We start from the raw sequence: 23,972 nt of genomic DNA on the forward strand, positions 1-23,972 counted from the left end.
CGTTTCTTGTGCAGTCTCTCTGGGCATGCGCGGCGCAGATCAGTCAAGGGACGCAGATGGTCTCCTAGGTAACTTGGCAGGCGCTAAAAGAAAACAAAGCAGCATTTTACATTAAAAAACAAATCTAAACATTAATATTTAGTTATTTCCGTTGAGTAACGTCAGGGTTTGTTGTTTAGCGTTGTTGTTAGTGTCAGTTTCTGAGATGTCAGCGAAGTTAAACCCACTTGCTAATCCCAAAGGACAGAAGAAATTGTGTGAAATTTGCCAAAAACCAGCTCACATACAGTGTACAAGATGTCGTGTTACATTCTATTGGTAAGTTCATAAGATTATTACTGGTCTTTGTGTTTATTATTTTATTATAAAACCTCTGTGGTCGAACAAACCTGGCAGCAGGTGGCAGTATTTCCATTTTGAAAATGGGGTGGCAGAGGGTTGAACGAGTTCAAACAGATGGGGAAAAAATTATGCCATGAAAGTTTTTCTTGCTTCCTTTCATCAGAATGGTCTGTCATAGAGCGTTGTCTGCTTTACAGACCAAAATAATAGGTTGTGTTTAAGAAAACTACTTTTTTTTTCTTGCAAAGGGCATACATTTGGACGCATACATTTGGATGAGAGAGCCTTTTATTTCTGTGTATTACCGCACAAAAAAAGAAGAATGGTTTCTGCGTTGCCATACAATGTAATTGCCAGTCCTACTTTGAAAACACTCAGCATTATACTGGCAAAGACTTTGGGGAGTTTTAAAGGATGCTAAATCACATTTTCTCTATCTATTTTTCAAGGGATAATTTGTGGAAATAGTACCTTGTCCCTTTAAATATATTTGAATGACTATGAGGGATTACATCTCTGCCTCAACTGTCTGCAAACAAGACTATATCCAAGGGGACTTGCTGTCTGCATTAATACAACAGCTTCCTGCCAAGTTACACCAGACTGACTGCTTTACTGAAGAGTCACTCAATAAGCCCCAGCCAGAGTCCATGTGGCTAAACCAATATTTTGTCCGTGCATGAAGTGGTTACACATGGGAGAATCCAGACTGTTTATTCAGACCAGGTCATCATGCTGGAATTACATTTGACTTGTTGATTGTCTTAGGTAATATATCTTTGAAAGTCAGCATATCATTATGCAAGAAACTCATGTCCCAATTCTCTGGACATGTTTTTGTGTGTACGGCTGTTTGAATCGATGTTTTTTTGTTTGTTTGTTTGTTTTGTTTTGTTTTGTTTTTTCTGTCAGTAACACAGAGCATCAGCAGGCAGACTGGGTCAGCATCCATGAGAAGGTGTGTCAGCTTCTGATCCTCATCCGTAAACCCGCGCCCTTTCATGCAGTGCAGGCAGACAGAGATAAGCAGCGCAATGAGATCCGCAGGAGACAGGTTCATACACACGCCGCCAAAACAAGTTTCAAGTGGAGCCTTTCACACAAACTTTAAAGGAAAATTTCACCATTGTTGATATAGGGACCCCCCCCCCCCCAGTTACCTCGGTACACTTTCAACGTTCAGTGGAATTGTTCTTTACATTTTGACAAACAGTTTGTCATGACAGAACTTTTGCTCGCTGATCTAGTGGATATTGCTTTATATGACATCTTAAAGATCAGTAGTCAAAACTTGATTCTTAGCCCTGCCTGCTGTGAGAAAACACATATAAATGCTTGGGCTTGCGCACGTGCACAGACACACACACACACACACACACACACACAAATCAGTTGCTTGAAAATGCTGTAATGTACTGGCGAAAGCCCAGATAACTGTTAAAATGAGCTTAAATATCAGAAAGGGTGCACTTTTTTTTCTTTTAATACAACGAACTCAATGAAAATATGTCCAGTATAGGCTTGATTCTAGCCATATGAACTCTCAGCGGTAATATGCAAGTTAGTTTCTCAGAGGTGTTTACTAATATATTAAGTTGTATTGTTCATGGATTGTAAGGGATTGTTCAGGCAGCTTAGTGCCATAGTCATAGCATAACACTTTGTTTATTTATTTTTTCAATGGTAAGCGATTGTAGTCCTCAGAGTAAAACTCTTGGCCAAGTGCACGTTGGATTAGGTGAGAAATGAGTAATTTGGAGTGTGACTCTGTGTGTGTGTGTGTGATTTAGTTGACTGAGTAAGTGGGTGTTTAACCCCACAGGAGGAGCTTATTGAGATCTCTCAAGCGGCAGCACGGAGGAGACTGTCTGAGGGCAGTCATCAGGAGGCCCTGCCCGCTGCCCAATTCTCCCTACGCTGTGCAATGGACGTCTATGGGTCCAGTGCCATCCGGCTGGTACCTTCTTATTTGCTGATGGCTGAGGCCAGCATGGGTGAGCTAGATCTTTATGCCCAGCTTTGTGGAATGCTCATATACCAAGTAATACAGGTTAAATATGTGGTTGTGGAAGTATGGCAGCCTATTAAGAACTCATTGAGATTAAAATGTTGCTTAGGCTGAAAAATGTTACACTGTCTAGATGTTTTACCTTGCCACTACAAATTTATGAAATTGTCCTTGGTTTTCTGCTCACTGAGTTATTCTTATCCTGGTCTTCCACACCGTATCTGCTACATGTCACCCAATCACTGTGTGCTATTAACATTCGATCCAGAATTATCTTGAGGCTAAACTTTACCATTATTATCAAATATGTCACTGATTTGTCTCAAGTCAATCTTAAGCCACCAACCTCAGAGCAGGGTGACAGATGCACTAGCAAATGAGTTAGCTTAAATTGATGGTTCAATCACCAGTGTGTGTTTTCTTGTAGCTTCTTTTACTCATATTTCTTCAAACCTCATACCCAATCCAGACCGCAGTACCAATATTCACAGCTTCAAAACATTAGGTAAGATAAGTGATGGCAGTTCTTTGGCCGACAGCTTTAACTCCAAGTTGCTAATCTTTAGAAGCCCCATTACCTCGCTGTTACTTTTCAGCTACACACAGTCAACTCTCTCTGCATGTTTTTTTTTTTTTTCCCTGGTCCACACCGCTGCAGCTGTTGTCTCCAGATACTGCCCAGCACCTTTGATGTGTGGTTGAATGAAAGCCTTAGGCCCTTTAGTGAGTCCTTTGATTGTTTAAAGCTGTTCAAAAAATTCAACTACAGCTAACTGAAACATGACTCAGGGTATGGCCTGCTTTATTTCCTCCACAGTGATGTATGTTGCACTAGTTGTATTTAGGGTCCAAAACTTCAAAGGGGAAATCTGTGTCGGTATGCTGATAGTGATTACATTTTGAATTATATAATCTGACCTAAATCCTAACTCTTGGCTGGTCTGGACATCTCTTTGACATATTTCCTGTGTGATTTATATATAAATCTGGGTAAGAGCAGGCAGTGCAGGGGCTGTTGATGACGGACACATCTTCACAGTCCCACTTTCTCTTACACGTCTCGAAGAGCTTTCAGTCCGATCAAATCATTGTAGATCTTGCAATAATTTCCTTTATAATTAAAATGATAAGATGTGAAGCTACTTTTTCAGCTGCAGCTCAGTCAGTACACAGGCAGCATCTGACTAAGTGTCAGTGTTTCAGTGTAAAACATGTCCTCTCAGTTAGGAAGAGAAGCTGTCTAATGATCACATTGTTGTGAGGTGTAAATAAACCTCATGTTTTTCCTTCAAAAGCACAAATCTCTGTCTGTATTGCATACTTGATTTAAACCCACAATCTTTAGTCTGAATTAGCACCAAGTGTCAAAACAACCAAAAAACGTATTTCAGTTACTTGTCCATGTTGTAAAGACAGGACGTTTTGCCCTCTGTGTTCCAGGTCTAGGCAAGCTGGTCCAGGCAAAGGAGTACCTGTCTCTGGCAGAGTGGACCGTGGTACAGACTCCAAACTGCAGCAATAACACGCTCCATCAGCTTCACCGTAACATGGGACGCCTCTACGCTGCCACCGGAGACCTGGAGGAAGCTCTGTGGCACCTCGCTGAAGATGTGAGTGCCAACCTGGGCACAGGGTTTCATGGTGTGATGAGGGGACAGCCAAAGGAAGAATGTGTTTGTCTCTCTACTCACATTGTTTTGATTAAAATGACTAGAAAGTCTTAGCAAAGGGAAAAAAAAAAAAAAGAAAACAACTGCTCATCACAAAAACACATGTGCATATGTTTATCTTTATGTCTTAGTGGGGAGTTCCCAGTGATTGAAACTACAGATGAATGATCTAATCCTTTTATTTCAAAATAAAAGTATCTTTTTGGGGAAAAAAAATGTCCCCACAAGGTTGCCTGTTCTCAGGCGTTTATGTTCCTCGTGGGGATATTTTGACCATACCGTGACATGAGAGCATTGTGCACACACACACACACACACACACACACACACACACACACACACAAAACATTTTAGCATAATTAGCTTAATAACAAGCTCTGTGTATCCATTACAAAGGTACCAAGTTACCCATTTTCTGTTGATAACATCAAATCTTATCTATTGTCTGCAGGTGTTCTATGCCACTGAGGGATTTGGTCTGGATAGTGTTGTCACCTGCCAGGGCTATTTTCTAATGGCAAATGTCTTTTTACGGCAAAATAAAGCAGACATTGCTAATTCCATCTACTCTGAGGTGAGTTTTGCACTGACTAGTATGTACTAACTTCGTAGGCTATATATAACCTCTACCTTTTTGTGTTGTTTTTGTTACTCATGTCGGTTTCAAGGTGGCTAGAAAGTGGCATATACATTTGACCAGACTTCTTGTCCAGAAGCACACCCAGGAACATGTGCAGGCAGAGCAACTTTTAGGTGGGTGCCAGCACAATGCACGTAACCACAGATTTGTGTTTGAACTCCCTAACCACAGCCTCTGAAGCTGCACATTTAAAATGAGTAAGATCTGGTTTTAAACAGCCTGTAACTTCTAAATACAATATTTAAATAGGCTGCAATATTTAAATACAATATTTAAATAGTTAAGCTGTAGCTAACTGCAATCATCTCTGTCCTCTGCATTTAGTACAGTGAACATTTTGATTCAGCCTGGTTTAGCGCCACGTAATGCAATAAATTTTTCAACAAGAACTAACAGACTCATTCACATTAGGCCATACTAAATTCCTTGGCTTTAAACCGGCCGTAAACATTGCCTGCGTGAGCCCTACGAAGATGCTAACAAATTCAGCTTCAGCATCTGTAACAGCATTTTGCTGTGTTTCTAGTGTGTGTGTCTGTGAGAACAAGGTCAGTCATTCTATATTTAGCGTTATGTCCACCCACACCATCCCAAAGTGAAAAAAAAAAAAAAAAGCCCAGCTTTACGCTGACACACAGGCTGATCGCTGACTACAAGTCCTGACCCATGTCCTCTGGCCAGGATCTGTCTGCCTGAGCCCCAAGCAGACCACGCTTGCCCTAGTTCTGCTAAGCCATTTAAATTCAGTGCTGTTTGTTGGCTTACTCTGAATCAGTGACGTGGTCCTAACGGCAGTCGGTATCTGTGAAGCGGAGTGAAATGAGATGCGGCCTGATTAGTTGAAGTTCTTAGCAGCTGACTCAGGATCAGCTGTCTCTGTGGAGGGATGAATCTATGGGTCTCAGCAGCACTGAACTGGTTTTTAGATATGTGCTTAACCAGAGAGATTGTCCACAGGAAACGATGCAGCCAGGGTCAGGGCACTTGTTCCGCACTATAATCCAGAATTATCTGCTGATTTTTTTTTTTTTTCTGTTGCCAGACCGGCCATCGCCATTATAGCTTTAAAGAACAGAGCTGTAACTCTGACTTTAGATCAGTTTCTTCTGGGGTAGTCATAACATACAACTGCTATGTTCTGTTTTGCTGCGAAACACATGGTGCTCCATTTTCTGTAAGACCACCTCTTCTGACCACAGTAATGACATTAACAAAACTAAGCAGGTTTGTGAAAAGAGGCTCATGGACATTTGGAGAACATATTTTAAGTAAACAGAGGAAAAAAGAAAAGCAACAAACACAATAAACAAAGCATGTTTTGTTTGGCTACAGATGAGGGCCAGCGAGCAGAAGCTGAGCAGACACTGAGAACTCTGCTGGAGGCTCAGGAACAGAGCTCCAAACCACAGCTTGAGCAGTCTGCCATCCTGGCCCACTGTCTGGCCATGCTGTGGTACCTATCTGACTGCTCTGAAAAGGTACACACTTCCTTATATATCTAAATTGTAGTAGAATTCTGTACGATAGCATGTGTTTCATGTGATAAGTTGAATCACCAATCATGATGTTCACTTGCACAAGGGCTAAGCTGTATCTCATGTCCCAATCTAATGTACACATACTTCTTAATGAAGATATACCCAGCACACTTTTTAACGCATGTCTCTTTCAAGTCGTAACATTAGACTTTACTTTGCTCTCAGGAAAGAAATTCAGAGAGGAACACGTTTAAACCAAGCCTTTGTTCTGAGGTGTTCTGAACTTAGATGACCGCGATGGTCAAAATATTGTTTCACTGAGTAAAACACAAAAAAAAAAAAAGGAAGGAAAAAAATCTTCCTTTCACGAATGAGTGGACATTCCCATTCTAATTCACGCTGCGCTGGGCTCTCTCCTGTCACTCTGATGTGTTTATATTTTAGCTGTGCTTTATTGGTAAATCAGCACAGCCTCGCATGCTCACCGTGGGTCTGTCTAGAGAGGGGATTAGCAATAATTGCTAAAGCCTTAAAGACTATCGGGCCTGCTGGCTCCGCTGGTGCCGAGGGCATCTCTGCTTGAGACTTCCGAACGAAATTCTGGCTCGGCCAACCGTTCAAGGCCTATCTGAGCTCCAGGGCTTTGTGTGAACTCCGCTACCTTAGTTTACATAAGTCAGTCTAGCATGCTCTTTAGCATGCTGGTCACACCCAGACTGAAGCAAACATCTGATAAAGTTTTACCGTTGAATATTTTTTGAAAGCAGTACTTGATCACTTAGGCATATGCTCAGATCAAGTCGGTTGCTGAGCAACGGAGAATGTGTCTCAGCTTGTTACTCTTGAGAACCGGGTCATGAGGTCGTTCAAATCGAAAACATGTCTGAGATGAGAGTCATTTGATAAAACCACAATCCTAAGCGTGTGTGTGTGTGTGTTTGGACCCAGGCACTGGAGTTTGGCAGGAAGGCTATGGAGCTAAGCCAACAGGTGTCAGAGCTCAATCTCTCTGACCCCATCAAGGCTCTCCTAGAGCGGGCAGAAGAAAGCCTGATGGTAGTCAAGACCAACTGACCATCCATACACCACTATACTACTACACTCCTGTCACTAATTCCTGACATAAAAAAATACACACTCCACTGCTCTGCTCTGAAGGGAACTCTATCCTGTTGTAATAACCAAACACATAAACAGTTAATACACTGGTACAAATTTGGTCACTCCCTGTTCTTTATTTTTCCTGATCAACTATGGCTCATGAGAAATGAAATTTGTTTTTTTTTTTCATTCCAAAACCTTTTAAAATCTCTTATATCAAGATTTTGACACACAAATGTTATAAACGCAAATGTTACAAATGATAAAGATGTGTTAAGGTTTAGATTCAGAGGTGCTATGAATATGTGAACATCATGGATTTATAAGTAAATGTTTTGAATAATCACAAACCCAACTCTTGTTATGTAAACATCATAAAAATAAAACATTAGTTTTACTAACAGAACTGTTTGTTACATTTTGCATTAGTAAGAACTGATTAGCCAATCGGTGTTTTATCGATTACACCCGTGGTTAATCAGTGAGAATGTGAAAGAAATGAGACCAGCCTGTAGAGCACTTCTCATATTCAGGTCATTTGTGAAATGACTTTATTATCATTAATGTTATTATATTTTGATCATAACACAGAACGTCAATGTTAGAATCACTAATAACTAGTATTTTCTCTAGTATTAAATTATACAACATTGTTTTTTTTTGTTGGTTTTTTTTTTTCACTTTTTGGCATTCAGGTTGAAATTCTCACTAAAAAAAAAAAAAAAAAAAAAAAAGGATCAAAGGCAGTGAAATGTGATAAACACCTGGTGTCCACTGAAAACTTTTTTCCCTTTTAAATATTGGTCGTTAATAGAGCTAAATACACCTTAGCAGCAATTAAGAGATAAACTGTGAGTTGTTTTGTGTGTCGGGTCGGATTACGTACCGATGACTGAACACTCACTGTTTTTTTTTTTCTTGTAATCTGTCCTTAAAAACTGAGGTTTAGTGTTGTACCATATCAGAAAAGAGTAAGTTTGGATCCATTTGCTAAGGGTGTTTCTTGCTGTAGACCCTCGGCAAGTGAAATGCTAGTACTTTCAGTGAATTAAAGTTACAGAGATTAATTTCTGCATCCACCAGTAAAACCAAGTGCTCCAATTATTTCCGAAGGTTCGCTTCTAGCCCCATAATACTATCAGATCATTTTCTGAATTTACATTTCTGTCTGAGAGAATGCATTTGTAGTCACACAGGTTTCATACACAACACAGTCAACATAAAAGTCAAAAGAACAAGAGAAGGAGACAAAATAATAATGGCGGGATCCATATTTCAGTATCCAGTTATGAGACGACTGGAAATTTTGATGCTTCCAGTCATAAGAAAACACGTAGCTTCACAGTCCTCTAGCAGGAGGATGAAAAGACTTGTACACACACATCACAGTCACTGTTTAATCATGAGCAAAGCCGCTGTAACACTAGACAGCTTCCCGAAAAGTGGCTGTTTGGTGGAGGCTGGAGAGGGGTGGGTAGGTGGAAGCGTTGGCATGCCAAGGGCAGACTGGTGTTAGATGCCACTCTTAATGAACCCCAACCCCCCCCCGCCCCGCCCCCCCCTCCAAAAAAATTGAAAATAATAAAAAATAATAAATCAAGCTTCACAGCGGTCTCACTTTTATTGAGACAGATTAGTGCACACAAGACCTTTTTTTCTCCTTTAAAAAAAACAGACCATAAATTAGGAGGGGGGGGGGGGGGGAACAAAACACTGAACATTATAAAACAAGCAAGGAAAAGTGCATGTTAACCTTCAGAGTACACCGCATCTTTTTTTTTTTTTCCTTTTTTTTTTAGATATCTTTTAAAACTTTTTAATGCTTTTTCAGCAGTTTTCTGTCTGTCAATACACAATATAGGCAGATTTCTAACTAAGATGGATATGTCTCATGCTTTGAACAGGTGGATAGGGAGATCTAGGCTGCTTCCCTGAGTTTAGTTTTGATTGGAAAATGCAAGACAGTTAGGTTCTCAGTCGACCCTGCTGGCATTAGTTGAAGCTTGTAAAATGGCACAGAGAGAACTGTTTGTGGCACGGATAAAAATGGCTTGTGCTTTCTAAATCTCAGGGTTGTTCTACCCGTCATGTAATAACTCTCCTTTTGCACCGCGCTGGACAGAACGACGGGTTGAGTCAGCGTTACCATGGTAACTACACGCTCTAGCCAGGAATATGGTGGTAACTGTGAGTGATGGGATTAAGGATTTGAATGTCTTCTCTTAGCAGTGGCGAAATGGTGTTGGTTGAATTTTAAACAAACAAAAAAAAAGGTCTAGCGATATGAACGGCCATTGTCATAAACTGAATCATTATCTCTTCATCCTTGATATCGTTGGCCTAAACCATCTTGGGCTGGATTGAGAGAAGTTGTAGCACCCATTTTTTTGGTTGACATTTCATGTTTATTGTTGCAGTTTTTGTACAGACAGAATAGCTGTAGACAATAGCTTATTGAATGTCAAGAGTTAAGTGTTGGCAAAACGTTCAGCCCTTACGGTTTTTGTGAAACTAGCGAACATGTCTGCATTAAAAAGTCTACTTTCATTTCTAGATCTATAACTTACTATGCAGATCCTAGTTATTACTGAGAGAGAGAGAGCGAAAAAAATCCTGGAATTGTCCATTTTCATTAGAGATTATAAGTGCATGTTGATATGTATGATTATTGAGTTCATTTTTAATACTTGGCAGTGAGAAGTCACTTTTTCTGAGGCGACACTTCACAGTAAAATGGTGAGCCAGTTTTTCTTCATGTTCTCTATATGCCTATAGAATAACAAAAACTTCCCTTGGTGTTTCCTCAGTGTAATCAATCAGGATAAAAATGCATTTTAAAGTGCGTTTTGTTAAAATGGGCTGCTCCTTATAAAGTCATATTTCGTATTATGAATTTTATAGCGACGTGATGCGCTCTGCTACATGTCTGCACACAGTGTTTGTGCCTGACTGATAATGAAAGGTTTGGGTTAACAAATAGTCTGTGTAGCTCTCTTTTCAGATTTATTAAAACCTTAGTGTTAGAAGGGTGAAATCTCGCCATTCAGTCCTGTGTTAGGTTTCTATGAAGGACCTTTACTCTCTTCAAGCAAAACCATCACCAAACACTTCATTCCACAGAACTCAAGTCTTTCAGGGGGGTTATGACCTAAAACGGAGTGATTTCCTTCCTTGTTCTTTGAAAAAGTAAGTGTGTGTGTGTGAGTGTGTGTGTGTGTGTGTGTGTGTTTGTGTGTATACCCCTCCCTCCCAAGTCCAGTGCGTATAGGTCCAGATTAATGAAAGGTTTTTGATGATGTGTTGGAATGGATGGATCTTCAACTAATCATGAACCAAAAAAAACCCCACTCCTTTGCAATGCACCCTCACAGGCAATGGCAAACTCATTCTGTGTTGTGTAATTCATGAATCCCAGCTAGCCTACAACGCTACTGCTTGACCACCACAATACACTGTAAACCAGTCCTTGCTGTTATCAGCTGTGGGGGTAGGAACGTCAGGGGAGCAGCCTCAGACCTCACTGTGTTTACAGGGTGGGTTAGTATGAGATGATGTGTGTATGTGTGTGTGTGTGTGTGTGTATTTTTGTTCGAGGGCAGTTTTCTGTGTTTGTCTGTATACTGTATGCATGTACTGTATTCTGTGTGTAACTTTTATATGTTGGTATGCATCAAGAACATCCACTTGTCCGCATGTGTCTGTGTGTATTCCTCTGCGCTTTTAGTATCTGTATATGTAGCTGTGTTTGTGTTTGTGTGTGTGAGTTCATATGTGTGTGTGTGTGTGTGTGTGTGTGTATGTATCGATATGTATGTGTGTGTGTATCATGTGGCTAGGTCCAGCTCACTCAGTCAATAGTTTAATCTCGTTAGCGAGCAGGCTGTTGATGTTGTAGCTGGGGTCAGGGGGCAGACCGGCCAGGTCGGGTAATTTTGGGGCGGGAGTGTGGCGCGAGTCAGCCAGCTCCGGGTCGCTCTCGCTGGAGGTGGAGCCCACGCTCATGGTGCAGACGGCCTCTGGCAGGGCGTTGACCGGCGGGCACACCTCTCCAGGTTCGCTGCTGCTCTCGCTGGCGCTGGACACCACCGACAGCAGAGACATCTTTCGGGTGAGTCGGCTGGGCAGCAGAGAGAGGGCGTAGTCGGCCACGATGCCGGCCACGTCCATGCCGCAGGCCTGGTCGAAGGCGATGAAGCCCACGTTGGCGTTGGCTTCGCACACCACGAAGGAGCCGTCGTTGAGCTGCAGCAGGTCGATGCCGCACACGTCCATGCCCAGGATGTTGGAGACCTGCACTGCCAGCTGCTTACCCTGTTCACTCAGGGGGCACATCATGCCAACACCTCCTGCAGGAAAGAGGAATGAGCCAGGTTTTTACATCCATTTGTACTACATGCTTAGACTTTTATCTTCACACTTAGCATATTATTTTACATTTGTTATCTCTTCCTCTCATCTATTTTTCTCCTCTTTGGGTCACACATGCCATTTTCAGAGTGTGTGTGTGTGTGTGAGAGAGAGAGAGAGAGAGAGACCCCTCACCCAGGGAGCAGTTGCTCTGCATGCGTCCGTCGGTGGAGCAGCGCAGCATGGAGCCAATTACACGGCCCCCCACCAGCACCACACGCACGTCCCGCCCGTGAGATTCCTTCACATACTCCTGAAACAGGTAGGGAGCATCGTGACGGATCAGGTGGCACAGGTCAGCCAGGTGATGTTTGTCCCGGGCCAGGAAAACGGCCTTCCCTGAGAAGAAATCGCAAGAGATGAGACAATAGTCAGCTTAACCCAGGATTTTTAATATCTAGTAAACAGCAGCTGAGCCATACAAACAAAGCAGCGTTGTGTTTTGATGCTATTTTTCACAGAGCGCCATCAATTTAATCCTTCCTCTCAACTGTGTGGGAGTTCTGCATTACTGTATCTTACTACTTCCAGCATTCATCCATCTGCTCTCAATATGAACAAGGCAGTGCTCCATGTACCCATCTCCACTAAGTGTCCATGTTCTTCAGCGTTCTCTTAAATGTTAGACTACACTGCAGGAAATAAGATGTTTATAGACAAGTCTTGCCATCTGCCTGAACAGCACCAACAAACGACTTGAGGTAATTCCCCTAAAACCTAAACCAATTAAAACAGAGAGCACACTAACAGCCTAGGAGTAGCACAGCGCATTTTCACAGGCAAAGGGAAAAATGCCTTAGCACATTTTAATTAGCACTTGAGGAGGAGGCACAGGGAGGAGGAAAAGCCTCAGTCATAAGGGTACTGAGTGTGCGTGTGCGTACGCGTGTGCATACGTGTGCGTGTGTGTGTCTTGGTACTTGTGACTAAGTGCTTTGTAAAACGTTAATATCTAAGTACGATTTCTCACCCATCTCTGAGGTGAATAATGAAAATGGATGGTTCACATCCTCTACAAGCTTTTCTGAGAGATGAGCCATCTCCCCTCCTTTCTCCATCTGTTCTTTCACACTTTTGTCTTTCTCTGGTGTGTGACAGAAAGACAACACATATGAAGTCTCCTCTCTAAGTCTTGCTCTGCACTTTAAGCCTGATCCAGGATCTAGTTCACTCTTAATCTCCCTCTTCCTCCCCAGGCACCACTGAGAGCTTACAGCCCACTGCAAGTCTATAAGCAGGTGTGCAGCGCTTTTCTGTTCAGCTGGCTTGGACCTGATTTAATTCTTTTCATTTTTTGTTTCCATCTCAAATATAGCAAGCAATGTTTGAGTCAAGCTACCATAGGTCCTAAAGAGCTAATATAGCTCATTTGCTTTACTGACTGCTTCCCACAGGGTTGTTCTACCCCAGTAGCATTTAACGATGGAGTCCAGAGCAAGCCGCTAACATGGTAATGACATTTGGCATAGAGGACAATCCAATGGCTGCTGTGTTTAAACAATACAACATTAATGGCCCTCGCTGTCCAGACGTCATTAGCAGCAATTCAAACAATGGAAAGCCGGCTAAGGACGAATGAACATCAATAAGGCGGCAGCCAGGTGCTATTGTGTATTTTAAAATCAGATTGGAAATAAAGTAATGAACCCAGGGAGGTGAACCTACACCATTTTTAGATATCGACAGAACAAGCGCAAGTGCTTCAAACGAGGGTAAAAATGAGTTGTCGGTCAAAACGTATGCATGAGGCACGTGAAATGATAGGAAGAGTGAATAATCTGGCAGGAGATATCATTTAAATTTAGTGATGGGACCCGGCATGTCCATGTCCAGTTAGCACCTCAGTGGTGAATGCTAGGCAGGGGGCGTGTGCGTGTGTGTGTGTTGCTGGAGGCAGGCTGCAGTTTGAGCGGGAGTGAAAGATGGTTCAGTGACAGTGGCCTGTGTTGTGTGATTTACGAGGGTTTGGCGGAAAGGAAGAAGGGGGGTGGGGGCTGTAGATCCAGGGCCTGACTCACCTCTGTGTCCACGGGCGTTCTTTACCACCACTGGGTACCCAAGAGGCTCGGCCTCGTCAATCATCTTCCGAAAGTTGTCATGGCCACCTGTGGACGAGTGGACCCCCGTGAACACACATACGCATACTGACCAACAGCATAAAGGACGAGATTATATCTGTGTTGTAACATAACCGTTAAATTCCTGAGTGTTATTAAAAGGACACGCCCTTATCACATGGGATTTTTGCAGCAAGATGGCCAGTCGTGTATTTTTTATTTTTTTTGTTCCTTTTTAAATCAACGTGGCACTGACTAACGGCGTGCTTGAGTAATATGATATTTTCTGATGCGAAAAAGTACTTGCTTGCAGTCTTTCACTGTATTTCACTGTCTAGTGGAAAAAAAAGATTTGTCTGGGGAGAGGCTGATTTAAGAGAGGAAAGGAATGGCAAAACGGCTAATTATAGCATTGCTTCTGTGTCCTAGCTCCTCACTCTATCACAGCTACAGGACAGACAGTAACTGATAGCTTTCTTTTTTTAATGAAAAAGTAGCTGGAAAACTAGCTGCTGAAAACGAACGAGTCCTCCAAAACACTTGATGGAAGATAAGGTGGATGTTCGTTGGATGGTGTGGCGTTTTCTTTTCTTTCTTTCTTTCTTTTTTTTTTTCAGTGTTAGCTGTGGACATGTGGAGCAGATGTGTTCTGCCCTCAGCTGCTAATGCCTTTTCCAAAACTCTACACGTCCACATTCAGAGAGCGAGCCAGCGAGCGCGTGCGCGCGCCGCCGGCAGCAGCACATGTCAGACACAGACGGGCCCGGCTGCTGCTCTGGCCCCCACGTCATAACAACAGCAGCCGCTACAGCATATCCCTCCCTCCCTCCCCCCCCCCCATCTCCCCCTCTCTCTCTCTCCACCCCCCTCTTTTTCCACCTCTGCTTTTATTCAGTTGGTCATGAGGACTTCATCCAGTCCCACAGTCCCATATCCCGCCCTCAAAACAGAGGATGGTTACATAAACAGCGTGGCCTCATGGGCTGGCTCTCTCTCTCTCCCTCTCTCTCTCTCTCTCCCTCTCCCTCTCTCTCTCTCTCTCCCTCTATCTGCCTTTCTCTCTCTCTCTCTGCCTGTGTGTTGCATGCTCTGGTTTTAGGCTAAATCTGCCTATCATATATCAGATGTTAAATGTTTTGAGACAGGCAGAACAAGGCAATGTGGACTGGGTCCTTAGTCCTACATTTCTGCAAGGGTGTGCATTCCTACATTGCATTGTCCACACGTGAGATTCATTAGATGGTAGAAATACAGTGTTAACATATGAGGGAATTATAGCCATGTAAGTGGATGAAATCCACAATATTGTCCAGCAAGGACAACCATATGCATCCATTTACAAACTTACCTGCCTTGTCAAAGTAGGAGCTTTAATACATGTGCCACAATGTAATAATGTGACATTCTGGGCTTTCTTATTCAAACTCCAAACAAACTGAATATCCTGCATACACAGGATACTGACTGTGTGTTTCATGTAGGTTATTTTAAAAAGTAAGTGGTGCCTTGGCAGTATGTTTATCACAAAACCGAAACCACAGGTTTTTTTAATCTAACACAGCTGTCTGGGTAAAATGGAATCACTGTGCGGATCTAACTCATCATTCGGGCTGCATTACCGTATGAGTAGGTGTCGGGGAGGGGAACTCCGTGGCCGGCCAGCTCCTGGAAGGTCCAGAACTTGTTGACACAGTTGAGAATGGCCTGTGGCCTGTTGACCAGCCGACAGCCCATCTTCTCCAGGTGCCTCAACACGGTGATGTCACTGTCAGACTGAACCCATGGCGTGGGGACCCGCACCACGGCAACCTGGGGATATGACGTAACCATCTCTTGCCCAACGCGAAGACCTGTGGAGACAGAGAGAGAAAGAAAGAAAGAGAGGTGGTCAAACGGAGGGAGAAAGACAAGCGCCTAACACGGAAAGAAAATACATAGAAACACTTGTGCATTCAGTGTTGGTGTGGACTATACCCCCCCCCCCCCCCCCCCCCCCCCCCCCCCAACACCACATTCTGGATTCAAACAGAAGAACAAGCTCTCATTAAAACCCAAAACCACGAGTTGGGTTGCGTCGTCTGCTTGGCCGTTAACATCGGTGCTCACTGAGCTGAGGCTTGTGGCCAGACGCCTGGGCAGCGGCCGGCTGTTTAGTCTTTCATTTGGAGCTGAGCCTCCCTGCCTGCCTTATTCTCACCCTCCAAGCATTCGACTCACTCTCGGCACAAGCTGGACGCGGCCAACCGACGACAGACACACTAGAGAAGTGGTGCTGTCCCTCTCATACTGATGAACCCGTATCAAAGGCCCTCTCACAAAAAAAAAATCCTCCCGTGACGCCCCCGTTGCACAACTGCACCACACACAATTGTGTTTCTCTGCTTTCATTTACATACTGGCCTACTAACCCAGATTCCTTCCCATTCCATCCTTTTAATTACACTCCAAGATTTATTTAAGACCGCTGACTGACAATACTTAAGACTTTTGTTTTAGAAAACACAAAAGCGTCAGAGGCACTAAAAATCACACCAACAGACCTCATGTTCACCAAGGCCGTTAGTGAAGCCTTCGTGTCATGTTTACCTCATCGGGTAAAGGAGTCAGTACGAGGTGCAATTATAAACGTGAACGTAAAAGGCAACATCCACATAAAAATGACTCTAGGGCCCATAAATGAACCCAACGGCAAAGGAGAGCATTGCCTCATGTTCAACAAATCACCATACTGCAAGAGCAAAGAGGAAATCCACGCACCCTGCCTGTGCCCTGAGGGATAATGAATGGTGCGTAAGAGAAGCGCCATTGATCACGTCCACAGCTTCTGACAGACTACACCGTCTCTGTAAATCACTGATATTCACCTACTGACATTTTTATATATTAGGAAGACAGAGTGACACAGAGTCGGAGAAAGCAGACATATTAAATATACAGAAGCCACCAAAAAAAGAATGTCTTTCACAGAGGTGTGCATGGGGGGGGGGGGGTGAGGGTGAGGTATATGTGTCACGCTATCCTAAAAGAGGCTCTGAAAAAGGGTTGAGTAAACAAGTTCGTGAGGCGAAAAGAGAGGAGACCATCGACGAGCAGTTTTTTTTTCTTCCTTTCTCGACGCAGCTGTCAAGGGCTATAGAGACAGATGGTCTGAGGGGACGCGGCGCAAGGCAATGGAGGAGACAGGGAAGGAGAAGAGAGAGAGAGGGCAGGAGAGGAGAGGATTTCGAGTTTTTTGACGTGGCATTTCTCCCTCGCCACAGAGAGAGAGATGCCAAAGGCATCGATCTCACCGTCGTAGAGACAGGTGCCATCGGCGCACGCCTCAGTCTCGTGACGACTCCATTAGAGCTGCGGCGGAGTCATCGCCATCTGCGCCCTCTTTGTTTTTCATCCACCCTCACAAAGAGGCGCCGCACATGAATCTAGTGGCGGCAGAAATAAGGAGATCCTTTTTTTCATGGGCATCACAAGAGGGAAGAGAAACTAAGGACGTAAGCTGGGGAGACACGCGGAGACCGACGATAGGGGGAAGGCACAGCAGGGAGGAGAAGGAGGAGAGAGGGGAGGGCTGCGGGGGAGGAAAAATATTGCACTAAGTCAGCGACGGTGCTGCCTGACACTCTTTATAATCATCACGCAGCTTATATGTTCTCTGTGCAGGGGAGGGAAGACAACAGACAGAAGAGGTGTAAAACATACATGAGCTTCACAATCAGGTTTTGATGGTGTCATTCTTACGTATATCAATGTTATCATGCACCTTTCCCAGACACTGGTTTTTTTTTTAACCTCCAGATGCAGCGCATTACTCAAACCCAGTGTGTTTCAGAGAACAGTCACGATTACTCCAGTAACCGTGCAACTATCTCACTGTTATGAACATTTCTGAGATTCTGTCTTCTGACATGCCACAGGTTTGGCAGTGAAAATTTCAAATCAACCAGAATTCCGGGGTAAGATACAAAGACAGTTAGCCCTCCTTTGCCACGACACTGTTACCAGAAGAACGCGTCTTGAAGAACTGTAGGCAGCCTATGTTGCTTCTCTTATAAAAACCTCAACGCAGCAAAAAGAAACGTCTGGCTTTTCATAGAATAAGCCACGTAGATGCCAAGAGAGGTGATGCCAAAAGCCAGTTTTACCAGAGGACAGGAAGTTTTGTGTATTCCCTGTATGTGTGTGTGTGTGTTTTTTTTTAAATAGCGGGTTGCCCCATTAGGCCGATTGTGTCTAAAGTGGCTTACCTTGTGGTGTAAGCTCATCTCTGTGGCAGGGAAAACACACTAGCCCAAAACAAAAGAAGTGTATAAGATAAGATAATATAAAGGCAGTCACAAGATGCTGCTCATTAGAATCTGGACCTTTGAGGAATGAGGTCACACAAAGTTTTGGTGGGTGGGGGTTGCACGGTCATCTGTTTTGACTCTACTTCAGTTGTGTCACTTCTGCCTCTCTCCCAAAAAGAGAAGAAAAAAAAATTCCCTGCAGCTGCTGCCGTATGCCGGCTGTTTCCATTATGAGTGAGAACTTCTCTCCGTCACGTTACTGTCCGGATGTTGTTATTGGGGTTTTTTTTGTTTTCTTTTTTTCTTTCTTGGTCTTCCTGTCGAGCAATGCTAGCAGGTTTCATAACTGTTGTGTCGGGGGTGGGGGTGGGTCCAGTGGAGGGGAAACGGGTCTGCATTCTGTAAATTCCTCACAAACGTCACAATACGCGTCGCACGTGGGGGGGGGGGGGGGGGGGGGGGGGGTGTTCTGTGCCAACATCGCAAGCTCTGGCCTGAGCTGTGCCAAGAGCTTTCCCTACAGGAAAACAAACGGAGTCTGCAGGCCACGTATACAGACACAGACACACACATAGATGAAAGCTTAACCTAATTCCGTAGTCTTAAGAGCAGTGTTACTGATCTGCTCTTGGTCCTGCTGTTAACACATAGACAGTACACAAAAACCACAACATTATACTACTGTTAAGTCTCTAGAGAATACAAAAAAGTGAACATAAAAAAATGTAATTTCACCATCTGAGTATGAAACAAACTGCTCTCCTGAAGGGAGAACATTACACAACACGTGATTAAAGTATCACAGGTTACATAATATTCATAACAGTTCAACAATATCTTCCAACACAAGGAAATGAAGCTTAACCTATTGATAAGACACATTTCTGTGTGATCACAACATAAAAGCTTACATTGCTGTTCAATTCTGTGTGTAAGTATCAGGTTAACTTCTATGATTGAGACATTTCCTGTCACAACAGCCATTGGGACATTTGCTATACTGGAACTGAACTTCGGTGTTGCTTTATATAATAATGTAGCAGTATCTCGGTTTAACCTGATGTTCAGGAGGTGAACAGACACTGGGTGACGATGGTCTCTAGCAGGGCTGTCATGAGATGGAGCTGTAAGAACCCATGATGGTGTGAGAACCCATGACCAGCGGATGACAGAGTGGTGTCAGGCATAGCGACGGCCGTATCCGTGTGCTGTTGTGATAAAAAAAACAGTAAGTAGGTGCTACATTTGTCGTCTTAGGGTGGAGCCGCTGTTCCTGGCCGCAAAGTCCTATCCATCATGGTCCCCCCTAGTGATAGTAAGCACGCAGCTTTCCGTACACATGGGTTCTGTTGCCTCCGTCGGGACATGTGAAATTCCATGGGCTGTTCTGCTGTTCTTTTCGAGCAATGTCAAGTCATAGGTCCAAAATGCACAGTGACTGTTGCTGCTCCTGATGCGTCTGTGTGGCTTAACAGCACGTTCTCTCCAAAACCATGTAACACTCTTGGCAGAGTATTCATGTACCGGACCAGTGAAGACTATGCAACTTCACAACCTTATCTGAGACTGATAAGGGAGACATGGGGAAGGTCTGAAGTTTTCTGCTTAGGGATCCACTGATTCAAAGGATCATTTTCAAAACTTCTGAGGTGGTTTGAGATTTTGTAAATATTCATTATTTCCACAATAGTAAAAACGAATCCACAGAAAGCTACAGAGGCCAGAGTTTGCTGGTTTCTTCAAAATCCTGTTTGTTTTACTGATGTTTGCTTGATTTGGTATGGGGAATTTCTTTTGTTTTGTTTTTTTTAATCATCGTTCTGTGCTGATCCCAATGCTCTAAATGCCGGACTGTTTGTCATATACTGATGATGTAACATGTCAGAAACCAAGAAGTGTTCGTTGATAGCAATCAGCCCACACACACACCCACTGTTGTCCAACTGTCCACTTCCCTTAATCTGTGATGTCACCAACTGAGAGGACCCTGTGATCAGATCCAGGCCAAAGCAGATTAAAAAAGACTGGGTTATAGACATGCTCTACTTACACCGATGACGTCCACTTCAGGCATCCAGAGGTGGTACTGGTTTGAGTAACTGACTTACCAAATCTTTTGCGCACAAAAACCATATAACTAAACATGATCTGTGTGTAGCTGCTCATGTATCAGCCTGTGTGATAAATTAACCAACTGTCCAACATTTTAAAGTCAAACATTGAACTTACTAATATTCACTGATGTTGAAAGATGTTTTCCAACATGCTACTGAAAGAGAGTTCACCCATTTTGGACCCACTGTAACACTTACCTGAGACTAGCTATATTAACACCTGAGATGGATTTTCAAGCAGTCATAAAGACTCATTTTCTGCATTGGCCAGAAAAGAACCCAAAACGTGCTTTTTGATACTTGTGGATTTTTCCACATTTAATTCCAAAATTAGTTTCTGTTTTTTTCCTTTTTTTCCCTTTTGTTTTTTAAAAATATCATGGGGTTAAAAAAAGTCAAAGACCTGTCTGCGGTCAATCCAATGTCTGTCACGTGGCATGTGAGCTGGCTGATGCTCCTCTTAGCTGTTCTTACAATCAAAACACCATCCTTCATCACTGGTCTGTCACTGATGTAGTCTAAAGCAAGTCTATTGTTCGACTGAAATAACTTCAGGAAAAAAATGTTATTACATGTTTAATTGCAAGATATTGTTAAAACGGACTCATTTGTCAACAAAGATTTGCAGATTCATTCTAACTTGCACGTTCATGTGTGCCTTAGAAAGACTGCCCTTTCATAACAACAAAAAAACGGACTAAATACCAGTGGTATCAGGCACATCACGATACATGTCTTCGATATATGTGCCTGCATAGCCATTTTAACTCCAAATTAACTTCAGTCACCCAACAACTCACTTTTCTAATTTTCATGTATATAAATGTGTGAAAACCTCTTGATATGTGTCCATCGAACCCCGTCATCACCCCAACATTGGTCTTATATAAAACAAGAGGTTTTCAAGAATATACGTTGCCCGTAGCCTATGCATTAGAGGCAGGACTAATATTACATACGCAGTTGCTTCGATAGCAGGACGCTACTGAAGTTTGATTATTCAAATTGGGGGCCGGCTGGAGAAACGTGAAGAGAATCGCGCTAATGTTAATCATTTATTTAGAATGAGGTCATTGCTTAATCTCGCATCGTGGTTCCAGGTGCTGGAAATCGTTTTCATAATACACGCTTAAACAATCAGGTACACGAGACGTTCCCGCTCTTGACCAATCCACTGGTTAGCGGTACAGCTGTGCTGTGATGCGCCATTAATGGCAAGCGTGCTAAGAACTCAACTTCAACCAATCTTACTGCTGATTTTAAAAAGAAGAACTGAAAGCTAAACAATGAAAGCGAAAACTACTTGAATATACTTATATTCTGCAACAAGAACAATAAAATGAACGCAGACTTGAAAAACGTATTTCCAAACAATTTCTGCGCCTCAGACAGAATGGGGGTTTGGACTACACCAATGCCTCAATCAATGTCCTTTGTAGAGGGGAGGAGATGTAGGCGATTTACACCTGCTTGCTGCTTCAGATTTCTTATGAATTTGACAAAAAAAGAAGCCGTGAATTATTTCGGGACATTTTTAAAAAACAAGTCTCGGTTAAAACATTGGTAGTTATTAACTGTAAAAGGTAGCATTTAAGACCACAGTAAACGCGCCATCGATGCCTTTATGTGACGAGAATGCGCTCAGCCAGCCTAGACCAGACACTCGTGACCATACACGGCGACTGAATTGTTCGCTCATGTTGCTTACAATTGCTAAAACAACAACAATGACACACTGTGAACCAACAGCCTGACAAATCATCACCATTAACATTCCTTTTCCTATGAAACGCAGGACCAAAAGTGGTCCCTTATTCCATCTCTTTGCCTTGATAAGAGGTTGTCCAAAAACTAGGTTAGGCGGTCACCGTCACACGGCACAAGCCTCAGCTGAAAGCTAACTAGCTAGCTGCATTATCATAGCAACACAAAACGAGCAGCGAACGAGCAGCCAACACGCATGATTCCCCATTACATTGCAGGCAGGTGCATATACCACTTTAGCCAAGTTTATTTTTACAAAAACGATTTACGAATTTCATTGAACATATACTCATGTACAGCTGGATAGAGACATTACAATATTTCGACAAAAATATGCAGGTGTGATATTTACCTAGCTGTCCATCGGTGATCGTTATCACAATCTCATCCATGAGGAGTGAACGGAATTCAACATCATCCTCGACGCAGCGCTCCTTCAGAGCCCGAAGAATCTGAACTTGAGGATACTCCTGGCTAATACGCCGGTCAGTTACAAACCACACCCGGGAACACATGTTTATATCACCTTAATATGCTTTCTGTTAAAATTTGACTTAAAGAGCCCAAACTGCGAAGAGACAGCGACTGTGCGAGAGCGCGGGATCCGGGGTCGGGGAGCGACGGGAATAACACTAGCTTGCTTTATACCAGCACAATGGGCTGCAACTAGCACACTTGCTCGTATGCTAACTGACTTCAAGCAGTCAAGGATTTCCACTTAGTTTCCCTCAAAGACTGCCAATTGCTCCCGCCTCACCCGATCCAGGATCCCGCTGAATAATGACGAAAAACGCCAAAACAGAACTTTTGAGTCTGAAACAGAGATCGTGGACTCCAACCAGAAGTTGTTTCTGCTATCCACCGGAACGACAACTGCTAAATCGATTGCTCTCAAAAATACTAAAAGCTAACTTGCTGCCCCTTAACAGGGCTCACAGAAGCCTACTCGCAAATCTGCTGTCGGTAAAACTCGCGGGTTACCGCCGCTACCGAGCCGAATAAAGAAAATAACAACCAATACTGTGTCTGGTTGCTGAAATGAAGAGTGATCAATTCTGTCGTCTTCACTTGCCAAGTTTCACTGATGTAATACTCTACTGAAGACTAAACTCCTGCTATCCACGGGTAGCGGTGCTGAAAAGGTGCACGTTTATTTTCAACCCTGTAATTTTCTTCAAGCACGCGCTTCGTTTACTACCGTTTCCTCGCGTTCACGAACAAAGAGTGACCAATGAAATTCTAGGGCTTGCGCTACAGCTAACCAATCGCAGTCTTTTCTGCATACGCAGCAGGAGTGTTCGTTGTATCATCTCGACCAATTATAGCCATGGATGTGTGGGGGCTCGTGTAACTTGGTTAGCCAATAAGAATACGAGAATAGCAATGACGTATGAGAGTATACACGGACAAGCGGGTGCGGGTTTCAGTGTGGAGGATGCAGCAGAGAAAGGGGGGGTTCATCACGAGCTCGCGCCTCCCCGAACCGGTTCAGACCGGGTGCGAGGAGGTTTGGTGAATACCAACGCCTCTGTCTCCATGCTGAAATGGCTGGAATAAAAATGCTTTGTCGAGTTCTGAGAAGTTTTTTTTCCTCGTGAGACTAAGCCGCGCATGCTCATTTTTCTTTCTTTCTTTCTTTCTTTCTTTCTTTCTAATGGCTATGATTTCCCACAGGGTCGATTATATAATTATAATGTTATGAAAATGATCATTCAGTACAATAACACCACTTTTACAAACATCGAAACTGCCCATTATTGTGGAGAGCAGATTCTGTTCCTTAAAACCTATTTTAAGTGAAAGGCTATCAAAAGCGCGAAGTTCAGCAGATTTATTAGACTCTTTCGTTTCCTCCAGGAGCTGATTTAAAAAAAAAAAACTAACTAATCAGTGTATATCTGATAGGCTCGTCATGGATGCGAAACTCATGTGACCTTCATAGAAAAAATTATGCTATACAAGTGACCCACTTTTGCTTTGTTTACATTGAGAGGGGGAGGAGGAGATATGAGCATCGAGCCGAATCGATTTCATTTTTTCCTCTCGTGTGTGTGTGTGTGTGAGAGAGGCGGTGGGTGGGTGAGTACATCTAACTATTTTAATAT

General features: G+C 43.2%; 2 protein-coding genes across 2 annotated transcripts; one reads left to right on the top strand and one right to left on the bottom strand.

Moving 5' to 3' along the window:
- The first annotated feature begins 205 nt into the window (after positions 1–205).
- On the top strand, positions 206–7,212 carry zmynd12 (zinc finger, MYND-type containing 12). The gene is made up of 8 exons (XM_030785204.1): positions 206–318; positions 1,255–1,396; positions 2,165–2,336; positions 3,791–3,960; positions 4,472–4,594; positions 4,689–4,773; positions 5,993–6,138; positions 7,087–7,212. Exons 1-8 carry the CDS (start codon positions 206–208, stop codon positions 7,210–7,212), a joined length of 1,077 nt encoding a protein of 358 aa, XP_030641064.1.
- Positions 7,213–11,082: 3,870 nt separating this feature from the next.
- Positions 11,083–22,382, bottom strand: rimkla (ribosomal modification protein rimK-like family member A). The gene is made up of 5 exons (XM_030785096.1): positions 22,220–22,382; positions 15,323–15,553; positions 13,665–13,751; positions 11,782–11,985; positions 11,083–11,585 (listed from the first exon to the last, which is right to left on the bottom strand). Exons 1-5 carry the CDS (start codon positions 22,380–22,382, stop codon positions 11,083–11,085), a joined length of 1,188 nt encoding a protein of 395 aa, XP_030640956.1.
- Positions 22,383–23,972: the final 1,590 nt, after the last annotated feature.

The sequence above is a fragment of the Chanos chanos genome, chromosome 9 (assembly GCF_902362185.1).
Source record: "Chanos chanos chromosome 9, fChaCha1.1, whole genome shotgun sequence".
In the NCBI taxonomy this organism is placed as follows: domain Eukaryota; kingdom Metazoa; phylum Chordata; class Actinopteri; order Gonorynchiformes; family Chanidae; genus Chanos; species Chanos chanos.